Genomic DNA, 20,770 nt, shown 5'->3' on the forward strand with positions numbered 1-20,770 from the left:
TTAGGACAAAGTACATCTGCACTTTGCAAAACCACATTACAAATATATAATGAGGAGAACCAGCATCATCAGAGAAAAAAAATCAAATAATTTAGGGTAAACATAAATAGAACTTTATCACATAAAACAAAAATATAACTATATCAAAATATAACTATAAGCTAAAATTAAATATTTTCATCTTGCTATCTATTTTTGTTCTGTATTTTTGATAAAGGAATATAAATATCACTTTCGTTACCTAGTATTCCTTCCACTGTTAGTAATCAGTACTACATGGGTGAATGCTCAGAGTATAGAATTGAGTGCTGCTGTCTCTTTAAGGGGGGAGAGGGTCCAGAGAGCGTGACGTTGCACGTGCAGCGTGTGTCTAAGACCGGGAACTGACGGTGCACGTTCACTTCTAGGCGAATTAAAAACTTCTAAATATCGCAGGTAAGTCAATTATATGCTCTGAAGCTGCTCAGTTGGACATATGAGCAGTAATAAGAATTATTTCATCGCTGTACACGCAGTCTGCTTTTCTGATTGTTATCGGGTTCATTCATTGTTTAATGGTATGCTACCGATGCTAGCTAGTTAGCAAACAGCTCGTTGGCCCCTGTCCTAAGCTAGCTGACGCTAGCAGTCAGCGTTGATTAGAATTTAATGTTAGTCTGCTAACATTTTTTATGTAGTTAACGCGACTTTTGCAGGTTCCAATGTTACCCATTTAATAGCCGGTGGTGTAATCCTGCAGTAAATAAATAGACTGAAGTGCAGTAGCCAGTAGCTAATGTGTTATATCTTAGCTTTTAAAAGGTTAGCAGTGACACATGGGCAACGTTGCTGCCAGTGTAAATAGGTCACGCTGCCTAATTTATAACGTTACTGTGCACCTCCCGTAACGTTACTATAAATTAACCGTCCTTATAGCAATCTGCAGACTGGTCCTCACAAAATAATTATGTCTTCCGTGACTTTATTTTGAACTGTATAACCAGTATGTCGTTATTTTTCGGACATACTGGTTCAGGGAGCAGTGGTGGAGGAGGCGTTGCTGTCTGCAAGTTTAGGAACCTGGGACTGTGCCAGTCATTGAAATAAGCCTCTGACAGCTGTTGAACCCCAAACAGCCCCTGGATAATCTAATGTTAAGGCTACAATAAAGACCGATTGGTTGTATTTCAGCCCCCTTAGTTTGTTGTAAGCTTAAGGGTTTTAAGAAAATGTCTTCATCACTGTTCTGCAGAGTACTTGTTTTCAAGCAACATCCTGATGGAATAAACCGCAATGAATTATCAGTTGTTGTAGAGGAACTTTTCTTAACCTGCACATTTTTACCTCTCTGACTTTGTCTGAGTGAATGTTCATCTTCATCTATCTTGTGCAGAAGTCTTCACATGTCAAAACTGGAAAAACACAGGCACCCCTACTGAAAAATCATTAATAATTGATCTATTCTCTTATGAACAATTTTAAATAAATGGCAGCTATTATAAATGATAATTGAGAGTACAAGGTATAGTATTGGTGCTGCTTCACTGCTACACCTCACCTGTACCTGTAATGTGTCCTCAAAAGCCCCAGCTGTCATCTGATCCCAGTACAGTGTTTTAAACTGCAGGTCAGAGGGTAGCTAATGCAAGTATTTGGTGTTTATGTGACATTTAGGGCCACTGACTATAACTGACTTTGACCCTCTTATATTCCACCCCCACCCCTCTCCAAAGTTTTCCCTGAAGTATTACTGTCATGCCTGCTAAAAAGACAGCCACCAAGAGGAGGTCTGAGTCTATTGTGGAGAATGATAAAGACTCGAAGAAAGTGAAAGGTAAATGAATTGTCTTTTCAATGAAGGATTGACAAAGACTGAACTGTACTCATTTCTTTTTACATGTACAACAAAAACTGTATTTTGCACGAAAATTTTGTTAACTTGCTGAATAAAACTCTGGGGATAGCGGCTAAATAGTTTAAACACACACTATAGTTGCATTTGTAAGTGGAAAAATTTAATTAAATACTGTTTAATAGCATTACGCACTAAATATATGGAAAGATGGCATGTTACCTTGTAAGACTGACTGCATTAAAAGTCAAAATAAATCCACTGCCTATGTGTGTACCAGTTTCCCACAGGAGTTATGGCAAGGAAGCCGGTCAGGTTCTTGTTCTGGGCCAGGGTGATGTTGGACAGTTGGGTTTAGGCGAAGACATCATTGAAAGGAAGAAGCCAGCCCTTGTGTCCCTGCCAGAGAAAATTGTACAAGTGATAGCTGGAGGCATGCACACTGTGTGCCTCAGTGACTCTGGTCATGTAAGTGAACATCTGATATATTGGAAAACTGTATGGCAAACTCTCTCCTAAAGCTGGCAATATATTTGCTTTTTGCCTGTCTGTTCAGTGACTGTGACACCAGCATCATTGTTTGTATGCTTCCATGCTTTACGCACATGCACAGTTGGAGAAAGCATATTAGAAACCTGATTACATGTATACATTGTAGCATATTCGACGTTCTCTGACAGGAATTTACCTAGGGAAAGCATGTTTCCCTAAACTCCTATCCCTATTTCGGAAACAACTTTCCCATATACATTACACACTAAAAAATTTAAGTAATGAGGTTATAGTCTGCTTTCCAGTGAATTAATTAATAATAGTCTGCTTTCCAGTGAAAGCAGACTATAACCTCGTTACTTAAGTCCAAGTCTTTTACTTTATCTAGTGAAATAAATAGGCCATTTTAGTGGATGTACTATTCCGCCTTATAAAATCTGGCTTAATTATTATCATCTTCCTCCTGGACTTGAACATAAACCGCAACAACACTATAATATTATTGATGTTCTTCATGGCAGATAAAAGAGCAGTAAATAGTATGCCATTCAGATAAGCTCAAGGAGCTCTCTCCCAGTGCTCTTTGACAGAACTGCTCCAGAGATTGCTTTCAGCGCCCAAAAGCAATGTGAACAACAATCTCTTGTACCAGAGTATAATTGCAGGATGGCAATGATGCAATTGCAATGGCCTAACATTTGCAAAAGGGGTTAACTGAGTTTATTTTTCCAGGTCTATACATTTGGCTGTAATGATGAAGGCGCCCTTGGTCGGGACACAACAGAGGAGGGTTCAGAAACGGTTCCAGGAAAGGTGACCCTGGAAGAGAAGGTGGTTCAGGTGTCAGCAGGAGACAGCCACACAGCTGCACTTACCGAGGATGGAATAGTATACATCTGGGGCTCCTTCAGGGTTAGTTACGTCCTACTTACACCTTTGCTTAGCATTTCTAAGGATTTCTAAGAGCAATGTATCTGCAATGAATTGCCCAGTAATCTTTCCATTTTTAAAAATCTTCTCTACACATAGAACAAAAGAGCATCCCTTAAATTTCCTGCATTCATCTTTAGATCCCACAAACGTGTATGTGAGGCTAGTTTGCAGTCTATACAGAAGACATTTTTTCAAGATGCTCCCTGACAGAGAACTTGACAGAAATACTTGACTTTATTTTTGATAGTATTCTCAGGAACTTGATAGATGAGTTTTGAACATAACCTGAATACACTGTGTGGGAGCATTTTTTTTTTTTAAATAACTGCGATCTTATTTAGTCCAGTTTTATCATTTCAATGTCTTATTTTAATATTTCAGCCCTTATTCCTTCTTTCCAATCCACTTAGTACTGTGTCACATTTGACCCTTGATAGAGAAAATAAATTATCCCAAAGTGTGATATTTTGTGAAGCCCATCCTTAGTATTCAGTGGCAGTTAAATCTTACTTCTGCCTGTCATCCGCATTCCCACAATGTAACCTAAAGGGCTTATAAAGTAATTAACATTTAAGACTGAAAAAACAAATCTTATGTCTCAGCTGTATTGCCTTTATTTCTGAACTCTGCGCTGTCTCCATGTCTACCATATGGTCAAGTCTGTGTCCTATCAACGTGTTCACAGACTATAAACAGAACAGAAGGGAATTGGCTTATGAGAGTCCAAACAAATGTAAACGGTAGTAAATGAAACCAATGAAAAACACCTGTATCACAATAGCATACCCAGAAGGTTGGTGCCCAAATCAGTCACATTATAGCCTGTCTGTACATTTTCATAACCCCAAATATGGCCATAATGTGATCATGAATTGCTAAATTTGACATTACTATACTGGACCCTTTTCCCAGGATAACAATGGTGTTATTGGTCTCTTGGAACCCATGAAAGCATCTCCTCTTCCGGTCAAAGTTCCTATGACAGAAGCTGTCATTAAAATAGCATCGGGTAAGCAACAGTATATTCAGAGCTGTCACATTATTTGTACATTATACAGGCAGTATCAAATGTTGTAATCTGTTAATAGGTAATGATCACCTGGTACTGGTTACACTGGAGGGAAATCTTTACACGTCAGGTACAGCAGAGCAGGGCCAGCTCGGAAGAGTGCCTGAGCATTTTTCAAACCGAGGAGGCAGAAAAGGCCTATGTAAGTAACGCACACATACCCAAACTAAGAGGTTTAGAAAGTACACTCTGCAGATATATAGTTTTGCAGAATTATCAGGTCTATTCTGTTTAACGACTGTATTTGTCTTGTGCTTTCAGGCCGACTACTGGTTCCACAGATGGTAAAAGTCAAAGGAAAGGTTCACTTTGTAGATGCCTTCTGTGGGGCGTACTTCACCTTTGCTGTGTCAAAAGAAGGACATGTCTATGGATTTGGCCTTTCCAACTATCACCAGCTGGGTCAGTATAGCCTACAAGTGGTAAATTCCTTATGAAAAATAAAGTGTTGCCTGGCATTGATTTACATTTAGCTGAGAGTCATTGACCTCAGACAGCATGAGATTATTTTCCTGGTCATAATACCTCCTTTTTTTAATTATTTTTAATCTGTGCAGGCACTAAAAGCACCAAGATGTGTTTTGTCCCAGTAAAATTAACATGCTTCAAGAACTCCACCACCTCCTGGGTGGACTTCTCTGGAGGACAGCATCACACACTCTGCCTTGATGCTGCAGGTAAACTGCCACTAATTGATCCGGGTTAACATGTTGTGTTTCGTCAGGTATTTGCTGTTCATAAATTTACTTAGAAAAATTATCTAGGGTTAAATATTTGTATGTGGCAAAAGTGTGTAAACCTTTAGGGATATAATTTCATTTGAAGGGGAAATGGCAACAGTTGGCCCTACGCTTAAGTAAGAGAAAAACATTGGTGTTCACTATCAAGGTTTGATCTTGATGGCACAGATTTAAGGTGTGCCTTGGCTTGGACAAAGGTTTCTAGAAGAGTTTCTAAAATAGTTTGGACCTTACCTATCGAGGCAGATTGTGTACAAATTCAAAACACAAGGAGGGGTCGAGCAGGAGATCATGAGACAAAGGTCACACCCACAACAAGGTGTAAGGTTCCCATAGAAATGCTAAGCAAGGAGCTAAAGCAAGTGGTTTATGCAAGAAAACAAATGAACATCCCTGAGTTGAAGTTATTCTGTAAAGAGGAACGGGCTAAAGTCCCTCCAAGCCAATGTGAAGTGTGGACACACCAGATACTGAAGGCACAGGTTCATACTTTGCCACATGTACTTCAACATCACATAGCTTATTGTGGAAAAGCATGTGGTTTTAAAAATATGCGCTCATTTATGTCATTGGGGTCCCTGGGTTTGATGTTGCTGAAGTAGATATGTTTAAAACGTTCACAAAATTTCAGGCACCGCACTAAAAACATAAAATTTAACTGTAAACCTTAATTGATTTACAACTTAACAACTTAGAAGTGAGGTACTTGATTTTGGCTGTTTTCAGGTCCTGTTTTCTTGTATTTTTAGGTCAGGTTTATAGCCTGGGCAGAGCAGAGTATGGTCGTCTTGGTCTTGGTCAAGGGGCTGAAGAGAAGAGTGAGCCTACGCCTGTGATGGGAGTGGAACCAGCCAGTGGAGTGGCATGTGGAGCATCTGTCAGCTATGCTCTCACCAGAGAAGGTAAAGAAAGCAGTGGATAACTTTGAGTCATTACCACATTAGTGTTATACTTCTGGGTTTTAACATGTAGTTCACTAAAGATTTGTCTATATGGTTAAAGCAAGGAAAGGGGCACCTTTACGATTAAATATAAAACACTGGATGTCAGTTTTGTTGTCCAATGTCCACCCTTTGAACTTCTCTCTAACGTGATCAAAGGCAGTAAAACAGCAGCTTGTTTTATTATTTAGTTAGATGCAAGATGTCTGCTGTTAGCAAGCTAACATGGGATTTTTAGATATAGTTATAACAATTATTTCTTTTAAACTGTATGGAAGCTTAATTTGTCTGTTTGCAATGAGATAAGGGACTTTTGAACAGAATGCTTATTTCCCTTTGTTTTGTTTACTCCAGGATCTGTGTATGCTTGGGGCATGGGCACTAACCTGCAGCTTGGCACGGGAGAGGAGCATGATGAGTGGAGCCCTGTAAAGATGACCGGCAAACAGCTGGAGAACCGTTCAGTACTGATGGCATCCAGTGGAGGGCAGCACACAGTCCTTTTGGTTAAGGACAAACAGGAGAGCTGAATAATGGGGAATTTATTATATATATATTTCAAGTTGGGACATCATGATGGCTATATGTGGAGAGGAAGTTGACTAATATTCTACTTCCTGTGTTGAGCCAGATGAGTGTGAGAGGTTGCCAGGAAAAGGTGAGATTCAGACCCTTTTATGAGAACTCTGTTCTACCAAGGGTGGGGAATTTTTTCAAATGTTGAGTAGATTATGACAAATGAGACTATTTTTTTAAATCTAGTTTTTGATGTTCCCTTTGAATGCTTTTCACTAAAAGTCATTAGTGTGACTGTAAGATGGTAAATGTGATGTTTATGAATGTGACTGCATGTAGACAAAGGAACACGGTGGAAGCCTTTTAATGACTTTACCAAACATGTCTTTTTAATGTTGTTTTTTGTTTAGTTTTTTCTTTTAAAGCAATAATTCTAATGATCTTGGTTCAGACAGGACATTTCCACTCAAGAGTTAAAGGTGTGAGACTGTTTGTTTAACCAAGGGCACACAGATTGATTAGTTGGACATCTGGAAACACATCATACTGTATCCTACATTTGTTTTTCCTGTCTGAAAATAAAGATAATGTTACATTTTTAAGGCTTTTACATTACTGTCAGCTGCATACTTGCCTTCTCAATAAGGATTTTCTGCTTCTTATTTTCATATTGTAACTCAACATCTGTTGGGTTGGACAGCTGGTCAGACAAACTAAAAACTTCTCTCTAAATTCACTCTATTGCAAGGCATAGGCAATTGTTTTTTACTGTTCAGCAGTATACAACATAGAAGCAGAACATGGCATTGTTTTATTTCAGTCATATCTGGTTCTCAGTGCCCTTCATCTATGCGGTGGAACAAATTTGATTTTGTTAATTACACTAAACAGTAGAGTAGGATGTTACCCGTTTTACAAACATGTCATTTAAAGCCATTAAGAAAAGAGCTGGCGAGCAGTGCTGCTCTAGTTGCTTTATGTCCTATTGTGATGCAAACAACATTCTATACACATTGTTGTGAATGTAAAAGAAGTACTTACAGATGGTGAAATGTATTTAGTCCTTGTCTCATTTTGCTTTCATTATTATTATTATTATTATTATTATTATTATTATTATCTAACCAAAAAAATTGAAGTACAAGTCCTGTGCAAAGCTTTTCAGAAAGCTTTGAAATGCTAGTATGCTTTATAAGCAGTTAATTGTTCAGTGAATCTGTTCTATTGTTTGTTTTTTCATCGCAGTTTGTTCTGTGACAAATGTCAGGAACACATTTAGAGTCGCTGTTCACTGTTAGCCTATAATGTTTATACAACACTGGCTGTAAGAGTTTGTTAGGAAACAAGATTGATTGTTGCTCTTACCTGTTTCCTGTTCTGCTATTTTGGTGTATCCTCTTGAATGTGAAGGGATTCTAGGTATTAAAAGAAATGCGGCTTTCTTCTTATTTTACAAAAAACAACTTTTCAAATATATAGCTTGTTATAGGGCTACAACTACAGAAGTTAAAATGACTGTATCCTGTAGAGTGAACATCCACCTCAGTTATTGAAGATTGATCACAATATTGCGTAGCACAACTGACTTGAATGTATACCATTTACTGCTAGAGAATTAGGCATCAGTTTAATCATGAGTGTGGAAGGTGTCTTTTGTTCTCCTGCCCCTACAGTAATGAATTAACTGTTTCTGTATGTGAAGTGTGCAGGTAATTTTTTCAGGCAGAGACCTACTACACACTGCACTTCCTCAGTGTTGTCTTACATGTGCTCAAATCTGATGGAAAGCCATAAAGCTCGGTCTGTTTTCACAGTCAGTAAACCAAAGCAACAGTTTTTCTGAGGGGTCAACCCCTTCAATGTTATTCAGATGCAATTTTTTTCCGTAATGAGTTGATAAAATGTATGATGAGCTATTAACATACAGCTGCGTAATATATTCGTATTATGCACGCTCTTTCTTGGGAGTGATGACACAGATTAATTAACCTTTAGATATACAACAATTATTTATTTTGTCACCCAATGTGCCTTTTTTTTAACTGCACAATAACATGAAATCTCTGGGCTATGTGAATTATACCTTTTAGCATAGTTGTTGCATTGCTGATATTTAATTCAAAACCATAAGAGCTTTCAGTCCTCCACCAAAATAAAGTTGAATTCTTTTGAAGATGTGTACTAAGCAGCAGACATGGGTAAATGGAACTGATATCAGCTGTGGGGTGATGAAAGGCTGTTAAAAGCATCCATATTTTACGCCCTTTAACTTTTCACCGTCTACAGCATTTGGAAAACTAAGACCTCATACATTCCCAACACATGTAGAGATGGCAGCATAGGAGTCTGTACTGATGGCTTTCTAATAATGGGCCTTTAAATCTATTGTCAGTGGGAAGATTTAGAGAGAAAGAAATGTAGCCTCAAATACAACATTTTACATATAAATATTCACAATCTCCACTTACTTGAATTGATGCAATGAAACAGATTGTTTTTCATCTTTAAAGATTAGTATCTTGTAATATGGAGTAGGAAAGGAACATATGCTTCAATGTATGGAGGGTTATGTTACTGATGCATTAAGTGATGTATAAAGTACTAAATGTATGAAATACTTAACAGTTGCCATGGTAGTGGAGATGTTATTTGGCTTCAGCCTCTGGAAAGCTCTAATAGGGGAATGGTTTAGTCTGCGAAAATGTTTCTGTGAGCATGTGTGCAGGAAACCAAATAGGGTATTATTAGAAATTTTATATCTCTCTTTCTGTTAAGCTGTTGGTACTTGATTGCCTGTGGACCACATGAAATTACTGAAGATCGCCTTGATGAATTGGACTCCTCATCCATTAGGTTGAGGACCTTTGATGAACCCGACAGCAGAGGACCAACAGCTGGGCAGAGACTTGTAAGAAAGTACAATCTCTTAATCTGACACATTTATAGAGCTGTTGCGGTTACTGGATGACACTGGGCGTTAAAACCTGATTAATCAAGAACCAGGGCACATAACTCTTCCCTTTTTAGTGGACTTTTAAGCTTATTAAGTTTATCTCTGGCATATTGATTGTGTGCTAATTACTGACAGAGGTCTACATAAACTATGACTGTATAAATCACTTTTATAGATGACAGCTGAAATTAAAACTGATCCTGTAAGGACACTGAATTTTTCCAACACAGACTCTCAGGGAGTATACAAGAATTACAAGGGAGAGGGAGGTCAGAAAATCTTAATGTGATCTTTATGTTGGCTAAGTTAAAATGGTCTTTGGTTTTTTTTTAACAAATCTTATTTTATCCTAACATGCATATGTATTTTATTTTAGCCACTGTGCCATTTATCATGCAGATCAATCATGGACACAACAGATGCAGCAAAAACAGATTTTATCTTTGTCATATCTAATCTTGATCTTATTTCACACAGCACTTCCTGAAGCAACCCTCCCCAATTTCTACTGGGTTGGACCGGCACTGCACAGCTGGGGATGGGAAATGCATTATCCTCAATACTAAACAGTTTGCCGCTCATCAACGTTAACTTGGGGCTCATTGTCTTGCCCAAAGACACTTGATCATTGAACCACTGATCCTATGGTATTAGGATGACACCTTAACTAGCTGAGCCACAGTCCTCCGCCTAAACAATTTCACTGGTACTTACATTTGACAGGTGAGAGTTCAAATTAACAATAACCCTGGGGAGGTTCGTTTTTTTTTTTATTAAATTTTGCCCTTATATTAAAAGAAAAAATGTAAGTGCTCCTCATAAAGCCCCTTGCAACTCTCAGCTAGCAGATGGCACCCAGTTTGAATCCCTGTGTCGGCTTCTCAGCAGGAAAAACCCAAGTATTCTGTGACTTAGCTGTTGTAGAGTTTTGTTTTTCATCTGGCATTTTGTAAGCACCTCAGGCAACTTAGCGGTTTGATGTGTCTTACGGGAAGTGCCGATCACAGCACAAACATAAACAACCAAACCCAACACCCGGACCTAAGCATTATCATCACTTAATTGATTCCATTTGTGTTATGGTTTTGTTTTTGTCGTTTTGATATAGATGTTGCATCACTTAAAGTTACTTTGGAGTTATGCTGAAAGATTTACATGACTGCATTGTGATGTATCGGTGCTCAATTTGTGTCAGTTCAGGCTGCTATACAAGATCATTTTGTTCATCGTGAAATAAAATTGTCCCTCGCTCCCATATATCTCTTCGAGCAGGAAAAGTTTGAAAAGTGTTGTCCAGATAAAGCAGAAAATATTAGGGAATAAAACCGTAGCATTTCAGCACTAAAAGCTGATGTCAATGTGTCAGCATGATTTTCTCTGGGTTAATTTGTTAGAGGGCATAAGTAACCATTAGAGTGAGAAGATGAAAGCATTTAGTTTTCTAAGTGTCACTCTGCAAGTGGTCTACTGAATCTTTGGCTGTGATTGTACCTGTTTGATAGCTAATGGTAAAGAAAATGTTGCATGTCACTTTTACAAAGTAATTTCAATATGTAGAACAAAAGTGTATAAAGCAAAGATCAATTTTGCGTATTACAGACACTAATCCGGTAAATCTTGACATATGTGTAATTTTTAAAAGGCCACCATGAAAGTCAGGATCAAGCTCATGGTGTAACCAAATTGTTTAATATTTCCATTGCATTTTTAATGCAGTGAAAAGATCCCGTCTGATCACCATTTCTCCTCTCGGAGACATCATCAGTACTTTATATCAACCCTGAGGACCAGCAGAAAAGAAATCCAGGTGCCATAATAGAAAATTAGAACTTGTCATTTCCAGCACTTCTCCTGACCTCACTGGCATTTCTCTTTTAAATGTTAACTTAATTTGTAATACTGTCTTAGAGGGTATCACCCCATCATGGCTGTTAGCTCTTAGTTTGCACTGGGGTTAGATGTGCCAAGATGACTATAAAAAAATTGTGGATAAAGAAATCTTTGGGACTGTGTCATTTTAAAACACTTCACAGGAAAATACTTGTTCTATTTGTCTTATTATGAATAAGAACACTGAGCTAAAGCTCAATGTAACATGCAGTATTTTGTTTTCCTTTTTGTGAAAATGCCCCACAGCAAAAACAACTAAAATCAATTTATTATCAAGTCCTGCTGCTGTAAATACAGAAATACTGCACTGTTGAATCCAGATCATTCAAGGAAAGCTTCTTTTGGCTCATTTTTCAGGATTTACATTTTCAGCAGGAATTACAGTGGTTGAGACTGAGAGACACACCAGTGGTGGAAGTCGTTAACCATTCTGACACTAAGTAAAATGTTGGTTTTGAATGTTGCCAACTTGATGCTTGAATTGATACGATGTAAAATTAATCCTCCATGGTGTTTAAAACCCAGACACCCTAATATAATTCCTAAAGTATTACACGTTGTTCTTTGATTTGTTGATTTGAATTCAAACACACATTCAGACGTGTCATATTCATACCCTGTGACCGGGAAGAGCATGCAGGGGAAACACTGCTGGAGCCTGTTACCTTGATCTGATCAGTAATCCATACTTTTCCAATTAATTATATGTGGAATGTCCATGAGGCCTCACTGGCATTTACAGAGAATCTGATATAACAACCACAGAAAACATAATATTGGATTTAAAATGAAATTTCTCTAAAGCAATATTCCAAAATAAAAGCACTTACACAATACAGTGTATGCTGTTATATATTACAGCTGTATTAATGTTTTCAAAAGACAAAAGTTGTTACATCACAATGGTGTACTTTATATGCTGTAAACTGTAATGTATAACCTTATAAAGATCAAGCACTGTTATCTCAAAACAATTAACTTTTTGAGAACGGAAAATCAAACTGAATAAGGCATTAAGGTACATATTTTCATTCAGCTGATCATTCTGTCAAGCATACAGCAGGAAACTTTTATAAATGTTCTTTTTACAATGATTGCAGCCAAAACAGAAAGATTTATAATCCTTCACCTAACATATATAGCACTTGGTGTAAATACAAACTGCAGTTTGGAAAAAAACTGAATCTACTAATCGGTTACAAGTGAAGCAGACAATAGCTTGACGGCACATTGAAACAAACAACAACAAAAAAATCACATTATCACGTAATATTGCTGTTACAGAACTATATTATCTTTACACTTGATATATGAATATCTTTTTAAAGATTTAAATCTAACCAGCATTGCAGCATTGGCAAGATGAGGGAAATTAGGTTAAAAAATGTCTTCTTACTGCCCAGATCTCCTCCTGAAATTGTCCAGCAATCACCAGTGGAAATGTGTCTCTTAGCTGTAATATGTTTTGAAAGCTTCTTGTTGCTGGCTAATGCATTGATCCAATTCAGTTACCTCCATGCCAGTTTGAGGTTTTTCAGTTACAGCGAGTTAAAGCTGCAATGCCACTTTCCTCTTCTCAGCTCCTCATGTTACTGCCAGCTGAATACGTATTTTGTGCTTATGCAAAAGTCAGAGCAGCTTTACTGAGTCAGTTCAATCCTGATGTTCATTGTGAACATTCTGAGTGCTGCAAGCCCCGCTCATCTGTGCCTTATCAAGAAGTCTGTACTTTCATGTTATTTTTTATGTGTTTGCTTCGTATCACTAAGGCGAGAAAAAACTTTAAATGTGTCTTAATTACAGTATGTGCATTGCTATTTTTTAGAACAAGCATGAAATTTGTATGTCCTCTATTTTCCTTGTCAGCCTCAGCTAAACATTCATTCTTTCATTTTCTGATACTCATTATCTCACCAGTGAGGTTGAGTAACAGTGCTATTACCAGATATTACCAAAGTCTTGGGACTGACATAAATATTTCATTTGCTCTCACTCTGTACTCCAAAGCACTGCATGTGAAATTGAATGCACTGAGGTTAAAGTGCCATTAAAATACCCTCAGCTGTGTTCTAACTCAAAACTGCAGACACCTACAGCAACTAGCTGGTGAACTTAGTTGGTGGAGACCAAAACACATTTGGTGGAGACAAAACAGAGTTGGCGAAGACCACGCTGTGTACTTATGAGTTTGTCATAACAATAGAAATGCTATGTTATGTTACATACGTCCAATATGTTGGAACCTGAACCAAACTGGACTTGTAGAAAACCTACCCAGGCACACATAAATAAAAAGAGCATAATTAGGCCTTGAGAACGTCTACTTCAAAACAGTTTTTCCTGCCCCTTCAAAAATCAACAATTAAGTCACCAATTACCTAACATGCATGTCTTTGGTCTGTAGGAGGAAAATCGAGTTTTTTTGTGTTGCTTTGTTTTTTGTCCTCTGAGTTTAGGGTTTGCCACAGCAGATCATTTGATAATTTGAGCATTTGTCTGCCTGTTGCCTGTGATTTGGCACAGGTTTTATGCTGGATGCCCTTCCTGTCGCAACCCCCCCCCCCCCAATATTTACTGGGCTTCGGACCGGCTCTACACGTTGGGGGTTCAGTGTCTTCACCTTCTGTGCATTAAGGATGAGTGTCCTGCCTAGTAAATCTGATCATTGCAGGACTATACACTTGCCTATGCAGTGGTGTAAGAAGTACTAAGAGCATTTACTTAAGTTAAAATATCAATACGGCAGTGTAGAAATACTCTGATAAAAGTAAAGGCCTCACAATCAAATGTAACTTTTGTAGAAAGTGGCTGAAAAAGTACTAAAGTACTAAAAGTAAAAGTACTCATACTCTTTTCATGTCAATGAATATATTATTGGCTTATTATTACTGATGCATTAATGTTTTCATTACTTTAATGTTTCAGCTGGAAAGGATGGAGCTTATGATGTTTTGATAAACATATGTTTGAAATCCAATAAATAAAGTTTGAATTACTTTATATTCTGCTGCTGGGTAGCCTGTGCATTTCACAATTCATGGGGCCAAAAAAATCTTTTTATTATACTACATTTTATATTATTAATCTGAATCTGGAAAGTAGCTGGTAACAATATAGTTTTCAAATAAAGGAATTTTTTTGGAATAAAAATATCACATTTGCCTCTGAAAAGTTGAAAAGCAAAATATCAAACAGCTTAAATACTCAAGTAAATTATACTAGATTCAGACTTCAAAACTGTACTTATGTACAGAACATAAGTAAATGTGCTTAGTTACTTAACATCACTGTGGCTTTGAGTTCTGCAGTGCTGCTCTACCTATAGTTAAAGTCTAAAATCAGTACTTTGATTATTTTTCATTGTGCTGCAAATACTTTCTGACAGGACTCTGTGTGTGTGTGTGTGTGTGTGTGTGTGTGCGTGTGTGTGCGCGCGCGCGCGCGTATTTGTCCGGTACATTTGTATCGACCCTTAGCCCCTAATGCACAGGTACACACACGTGTGTGATCACAGGAGCATCCAGAAAGGCTTGTGTCCGATAAACCTGGCGGAAAATAGTTTAGTGTAGCATTTAGAGACAGAGTTTCATTCCATTAATGCAAAAACACAGTAATCGCTAACTTGTACTGCTGTTCATCTGCACTCAGACTCCTGTGGTGGAGAACTGTGTGACCTCAGTGTGGAGGTCTTCCTGAACTGCTCTGCACCCCCACTGATCCATGCCTAGTCAGGCCGGGGGCCTCTCTGTCGTCGCGCGAGCACAAACAGACGCAGGCTCCCGCGTGCTGTTGCGCGCTCTGGTGAAGCTGCTCTGCTCCAGGCGCGAGCGATAGGGTAGACAGAAGTCCCTGAAGCACCTCTTGAAGTTCTCATCCAGGAAAGCGTACAGCACGGGGTTGAGACTGCTGTTGATGTAGCCAAGCGCAATGCACAGGTGCCAGCTGGCCATCACCAGGAGGTTCTTGTGGTCGATATCCACTATAGTCTTGATGATGATGAAGATGTGGATGGGAGTCCAGCAGATGATGAAGGCGGCTACGACCACAAGGACCATGCGGGTGATCCGCCGCAAGTTCCTGTCCTTCTCTTTGGAGCCAGAGAGCAGACGGACGCTCTTAAGTCTCAGGATCATCAGACCGTAGCAGACGGTGATAACCAACACTGGCACAACGAAGGCAAAGATGAAAACACAGATTTTCATCACCGTGTCCCAGTACCAGTCAGGTTTAGGAAATCTGAGCGTGCAGGCAGTGTTTCCTGAGGAGTTCAAACAATTAAAAGTTTAACACGCAGCCCCGCGGAGAGGCTGATCACCCGCATCAAATCTTTTCACTTTTACAGCACGACTGTTCCCTGACGTTTTTACACAATTTGCAGTATTGCGTGTGCACCAATAAAATCTGCTCACCTTTAGCCGTCACCTTGGTAACAGCCATGATCATCACAGGGACTCCGACGGCAGAGGACAGGATCCAGATGCACACGTTGATGAGCTTGGCTTTGGCAGGTGTGCGGAAATCCAGGGCCCTCACCGGATGACAAACGGCGACGTAGCGGTCCACACTCATCATAGTGAGTGTGAAAATGCTGGTGAACATGTTGTAGTAGTCTATGGCGATCACCACTTTACACAGGAGCTGCCCAAATGGCCACGTGCTCATCAGGTACTTTGCACTCTGGAAGGGCAGGGTGCTGGTGGCGAGCGCGTCCGCGAGCGCCAGGTTGAAGATGTAGATGTTGGTGGCGGTCTTCATCTTGGTGTACCTGGTTAGTTGGGAGAAAAGCACCGAGCAGTTTTAATTGATTCTGACTCACACTCGACAAGAGCTGTTGCTAGTTAGAGAAGATTGAATTTTTTTTCCCCAAGTCTACTGCTGTTTGACAAAGGCTCCTCCTGCTTGATTCACGAGTTCCATTAAAACGCTGCAAGGCCATTCACCAGTTTATTGTTTGATCTAATCCATTTCCTCCTCAAACCAACAATCTGCTGCTATTTCCATCAAAACATTTAGAGTAAAAAAAGGTTCTTTTAGCTGCATAATGGTTTAATGGCACCACACTAAATGAATAGTTTCTATGCTCTGGCAAAGTGAATACGCCTCCATTAAACTGCTTCTACTGAATCTATTCCAATTGAAATATCCTTGATTCCTGATTCAGAGAATAATTTTTTTCTTCTCTGTTGTCTTGCTGTTTAAAGATGGAGTATTTTCACATGAATCCAGAATTAAATGAAATTGCAGACACGGGCTCTGTAGGGATGAAGGAAGACAAAGAAATGTTCTCCCTTATCACAGAAAAGAGCTTATTATATTAAACACCATGTGCTAATTGCATCTTGAATATAATTGCTTTTCCTGAGAGAACATGGCATAATGTCTTTTATGTTTTCTTTGATTATTCTGAAATAAAAAAATATTAATATACAAAAAGTCTTTGAAATTTAGCACACTGTGTAACACTGTTGGACACTTGGATGTGATAAGTCGTGTTTTGGTCTAATTATGTTCATGTTAGAATGAAGGCAGGCTTAATGAAGACAGGAACATAACTGTCCCTGTGACGCTTGTAATCAGTGGAAACCTACTTCAGAGATTCGTTGTTGAGAAAAATGTTTAAAAATGATGGATTTTATGAACAGAATTAGAGAGTTGACATATGAAATGTCCTTTCTGTGAAACTGACGAACTGCTTCTATCTCTTTCCTCCGCGCCATCATAAATTAAACGGGTTCATCACACAGTTTCTGATTCTTCAGAGAACCAGTGACCCCAATACAAAAAAAAAAACCCCACCGATTTTCCATAACATCTCCACACACCTCACCAGGAATTCAGGGAGCAGTTCAGTGAGATAATGGAGAGACACTGGGGGTCCACCCATCACATCACATCATCGCTTTCTCATTTTAAGCTGCATTATTACACCAACAAATCAACATGACATAAATCATTAGTGTTTAAATTACTTACACACAGTAACATGACAATTGTTTTTGATTTTCAGGTGGGGGTTTAATATTGTAGGGTGGTTATATTCCTTGCAAATTAATTATTTGAGGCTTTAACACAAATGCTGACAGGGATAATTGGTGCAACGAAGTAATTTCAAAGCTATCAGCTGTGGAGCACACCGCCCTTCATCCTCTCATTCTTTTCAAATGTGTAGGAGGTATGTGTGTGTGGGTGGGTGTATTACACAGTGGCTCTTAGACCCACTGAAACTCTGGGCAACCTGTTATAAATTTAATATAGTAAATATTTAGTTTTGGACTTTCCATTCTTGTAATGTCATTATAGTTCTGTTATAGGCTGTTATAGTCCTACAATCTCAAACATCCGGTTTAATGGACACTTTATGGTAGTTTTAAAATAAATATCCATATATGTATTATTTTGCCACATTTGTGCGTGTTTTACTGTCCACTGGTCAGAATTCAATGAGCAGTTCATCGTAGTAAATATACTAGTTTAGTCACGGATCTTCTTTTATTAATTACTCTGATGATGATTTGTCGATCTTTTAGTTCTTACCTGACCACACCATACATTACCAGGACGTTTCCCAGCAGCCCCACCACACAGATGAGAGAGTAGAGAGCTGTGATACAAACGGCGATGATAAGACCTGTAGTGTTGTTGGTTGCATTCCTGTCGGTCTCGTTACTTTTTGAAGGCACAAGAAGCAGATCCTCGGAGAATGAAACGTTGAAAGGAGTTACAGAGACCGAATATATGTCGTTGTAATCGACAAGAAGGTCGGGAAGAAGTGTGGAGAACTCCATTTCTAAATATCAGTTTTGATTTTAAAGTGAAATGTGTGGTGAAGCCGGAGATTTCCAAAGCAGGTGCACAAGAGCGCAGGAAAACTGGACGGCAAATTAGTAGTGAGGCGCCCAGAGGAGATTCTCTCTCTCTCTCTCTCCTTCCCTAGCTCTCTCTCTCTCTCTCTCTCTCTCTCTCTCTCTCTCTCTCTCTGTCTGTCTGTCTCTCCCTTTGGCAGAGCGCGCTGGTGAAAAAAACAAGAGGGAAACAGTTTTTCTGCCCAGGTCGTAACCTGCCCAAAGGTATACCATTTGGGGCTTTATTTAGATATAGCTTTTAAACATGCTTTATTAAACCCCCTTTTTTTGGATTCTCCTTATTGGCTGTTGTTTTCCAAAAATAGACTATTTTGCACCTGCCACCCAGCAACATGTCAAACAATGTCTATCACACCCGAACATCTCTTATAGTTGTAGCTTTACAGCTCAATTAGACACGTCTATATAGCCGTTCCTCTCTTTGCTGCTGCTTCACCCCTGAGGTATTTCTTCTCCCACTCTCTGGTCTGTGTCAGTGAAGCTCCATTAGTGGAATGACTCTTCTCACAACTCCATAAAATGGTCTTACTAAACCACAGGAGTGATGCAAGTATCTGCCTGAGGCAAAGCAGATTTATTATTTAGAATAGTTTCGGTAACCTGTAGCAGTCAAGCATGGGTGGGTGGGTTGGTTGGGTTGGTGGGTTGTGTGTGTGCCATATAACTCTTTACATGTGCTACCTTAAGAAATCTGTGTTCATCAAGGGCCAGATTTTAATCAATGTTTTGTTTATTAGGAAGGATTTTGTGTCTCTGATGTTCCTCATTGCGTCCGGAAAATTTGTCCTCCCCGGATAAAAGTCTGTTACTGTGGCTATGATGGTTTGTAAAACAATAAGTGTGTTGGTGGGTATCAAATGTGTTAAAGCTGCCAATGTTTATTTCTGAGATTGTTCACTGCTGGATCTGTTCAGCTCACACCGTGTCACATAAGCCCTTGTTTATTCATAGCTTTTTGTCTGTGGCCATGTCCCACAAGCATCAAAAACCACATTAGAAGCACATACAATTTCATGTGATCATTTACTGAAATTGTTACATACATGTTCATGTTTGCAGTTATTTTTCAGTGTGTTTCTTAGGGTTAATTGTTTAGTTGAACACAGATCCAAATCATCTTCTGGCTGTGTGTGTATTGTTTATAACTGCTGCAGTCTTTTGCACACTGCAAAGTGACCTTTACAAAATCTCCCTTTAAGCAACCATCATCAGAGCAGCACAAAGCTGGGACAGCAAGAAGAATAGGGCCAGTGTGGTGAACAAAAGCTCTGAAGCCTCCCTCTTAACTGCTTCTTCTAAAGATAGATCCTGTGCGTCTTCATAAGATGAAACGCGGTAATAAATTATCTGGCTCATTTTGGGGTTTCAACAAGCTCATTTCTCTTTGGCTGAGGACAGACATGTGTTTAGACCTTCTGTTGCACAGGTGAGCACATTTCCCAGGATGATGTTCAAAATGAGGTCATGGCGCTTATAATGAGAATGTCTGTCACATGTATGGCTGATCCATGTGGAAATATCTCAAGAACTATTGTGTTATTTCCCATGAAATATGATGCAAATGTCCTTTACCCAAGATGATGAGTTCAAATGACTCCAGTAATCCTCTCACTGTGCCTGGAGGATCACCCGCTGGTCAAATGTTTTCACTTGTGCTTAGAAATCTCTCACTAGATTTTCTGTGTAGTGTACTTAAGTATAGTTTTTAAGGTACTTGTGCTGTACTTGTGTAAAGCCATTTTATGTTTTACTCTTCCTTTACACCCAGAGGGAAATATTGTAATATTTACTCCATTACATTTATTTGACATTAGTTTACAAATTGCATTAAAGATGCAAATTCAGTACAAAAAATAAATAAACTAATAAATAATTGTGTATTTTATGGATTAACCAGCCCACATAAAGGAATCAAAATTCCCACCACCTTTATCAACTGCAATATCAGTATTAGTATGCATTCATAAGCATAACCCTGTAATAGCATCATAATTACTTTGGTTTCTACTTTTTCTGTTTCCCAACAGAACTGTCGCATGTAAAATAATATTTCTACACTGTAATAATAATATTTTTAATAAAGAGAAGATCTGAGAACTTCGTGTTGACACCCAGAGAAATATATCTTTTAGAAGAGTACATCTTCTTTAGTACTTAAATTAAATTTGAGAAAATGTACTTAGTGCTTCAGCTTGAGTCAAGAATTTGAAGAGGTACTTACTTTTTAGGTAAATGCCTGCACTTTTACTTAAGTGTGAAGGCCTGTTATCTCAGAGTTTCAAATTAACCAGATTAGTCCCAGCAATCAGATGAGAGAGACATGGTTCTTTCTGTTTGACAGTGACAGAGAAAAAACAGCAGGGGAGCGGTTAACATTTATAGTAAAGTGTTTTATTGATGTGGTGGGAGCTTTTTCTGTTACAGTAATTCTGATAGGTGTTCACCAAATACGAGACAGAGTCAGCAGAGAAGTCACAGGGGTTATCAAAAAGAAACCTCCGTTCCCAAACATTATTACTGAATTCAGCCAGAAACACATCCA

The 20,770-nt window shown here is 38.7% G+C and overlaps 2 protein-coding genes across 2 annotated transcripts; one reads left to right on the forward strand and one right to left on the reverse strand.

Moving 5' to 3' along the window:
* The first annotated feature begins 316 nt into the window (after positions 1-316).
* Positions 317-7,132, forward strand: rcc1 (regulator of chromosome condensation 1). The gene is made up of 10 exons (XM_067509985.1): positions 317-435; positions 1,713-1,813; positions 2,112-2,299; positions 3,056-3,235; positions 4,169-4,265; positions 4,345-4,467; positions 4,587-4,727; positions 4,883-5,002; positions 5,815-5,967; positions 6,361-7,132. Exons 2-10 carry the CDS (start codon positions 1,735-1,737, stop codon positions 6,534-6,536), a joined length of 1,257 nt encoding a protein of 418 aa, XP_067366086.1. The 5' UTR covers positions 317-435; positions 1,713-1,734; the 3' UTR covers positions 6,537-7,132.
* A 4,591-nt stretch (positions 7,133-11,723) lies between these two features.
* On the reverse strand, positions 11,724-18,282 carry oprd1b (opioid receptor, delta 1b). Its single transcript, XM_067509986.1, has 3 exons — positions 17,900-18,282; positions 15,775-16,130; positions 11,724-15,623 (listed from the first exon to the last, which is right to left on the reverse strand). Exons 1-3 carry the CDS (start codon positions 18,148-18,150, stop codon positions 15,094-15,096), a joined length of 1,137 nt encoding a protein of 378 aa, XP_067366087.1. The 5' UTR covers positions 18,151-18,282; the 3' UTR covers positions 11,724-15,093.
* Between the last annotated feature and the right edge of the window lie 2,488 nt (positions 18,283-20,770).

This window comes from Channa argus, chromosome 7 (assembly GCF_033026475.1).
Source record: "Channa argus isolate prfri chromosome 7, Channa argus male v1.0, whole genome shotgun sequence".
In the NCBI taxonomy this organism is placed as follows: domain Eukaryota; kingdom Metazoa; phylum Chordata; class Actinopteri; order Anabantiformes; family Channidae; genus Channa; species Channa argus.

Bases quoted from the DNA above. Each gene is read 5' to 3' on its own strand.
- rcc1 (XM_067509985.1), top strand. From the start codon at position 1,735: ATGCCTGCTAAAAAGACAGCCACCAAGAGGAGGTCTGAGTCTATTGTG. The intron at 3,236-4,168 runs GTTAGTTACGTC...CCCTTTTCCCAG, and splicing joins ACATCTGGGGCTCCTTCAGG to GATAACAATGGTGTTATTGG. The intron at 4,728-4,882 runs GTCAGTATAGCC...TAATCTGTGCAG, and splicing joins TTCCAACTATCACCAGCTGG to GCACTAAAAGCACCAAGATG.
- oprd1b (XM_067509986.1), bottom strand. From the start codon at position 18,150: ATGGAGTTCTCCACACTTCTTCCCGACCTTCTTGTCGATTACAACGAC. The intron at 16,131-17,899 runs GTAAGAACTAAA...CCAACTAACCAG, and splicing joins GTAATGTATGGTGTGGTCAG to GTACACCAAGATGAAGACCG. The intron at 15,624-15,774 runs GTGAGCAGATTT...TGAACTCCTCAG, and splicing joins TACCAAGGTGACGGCTAAAG to GAAACACTGCCTGCACGCTC.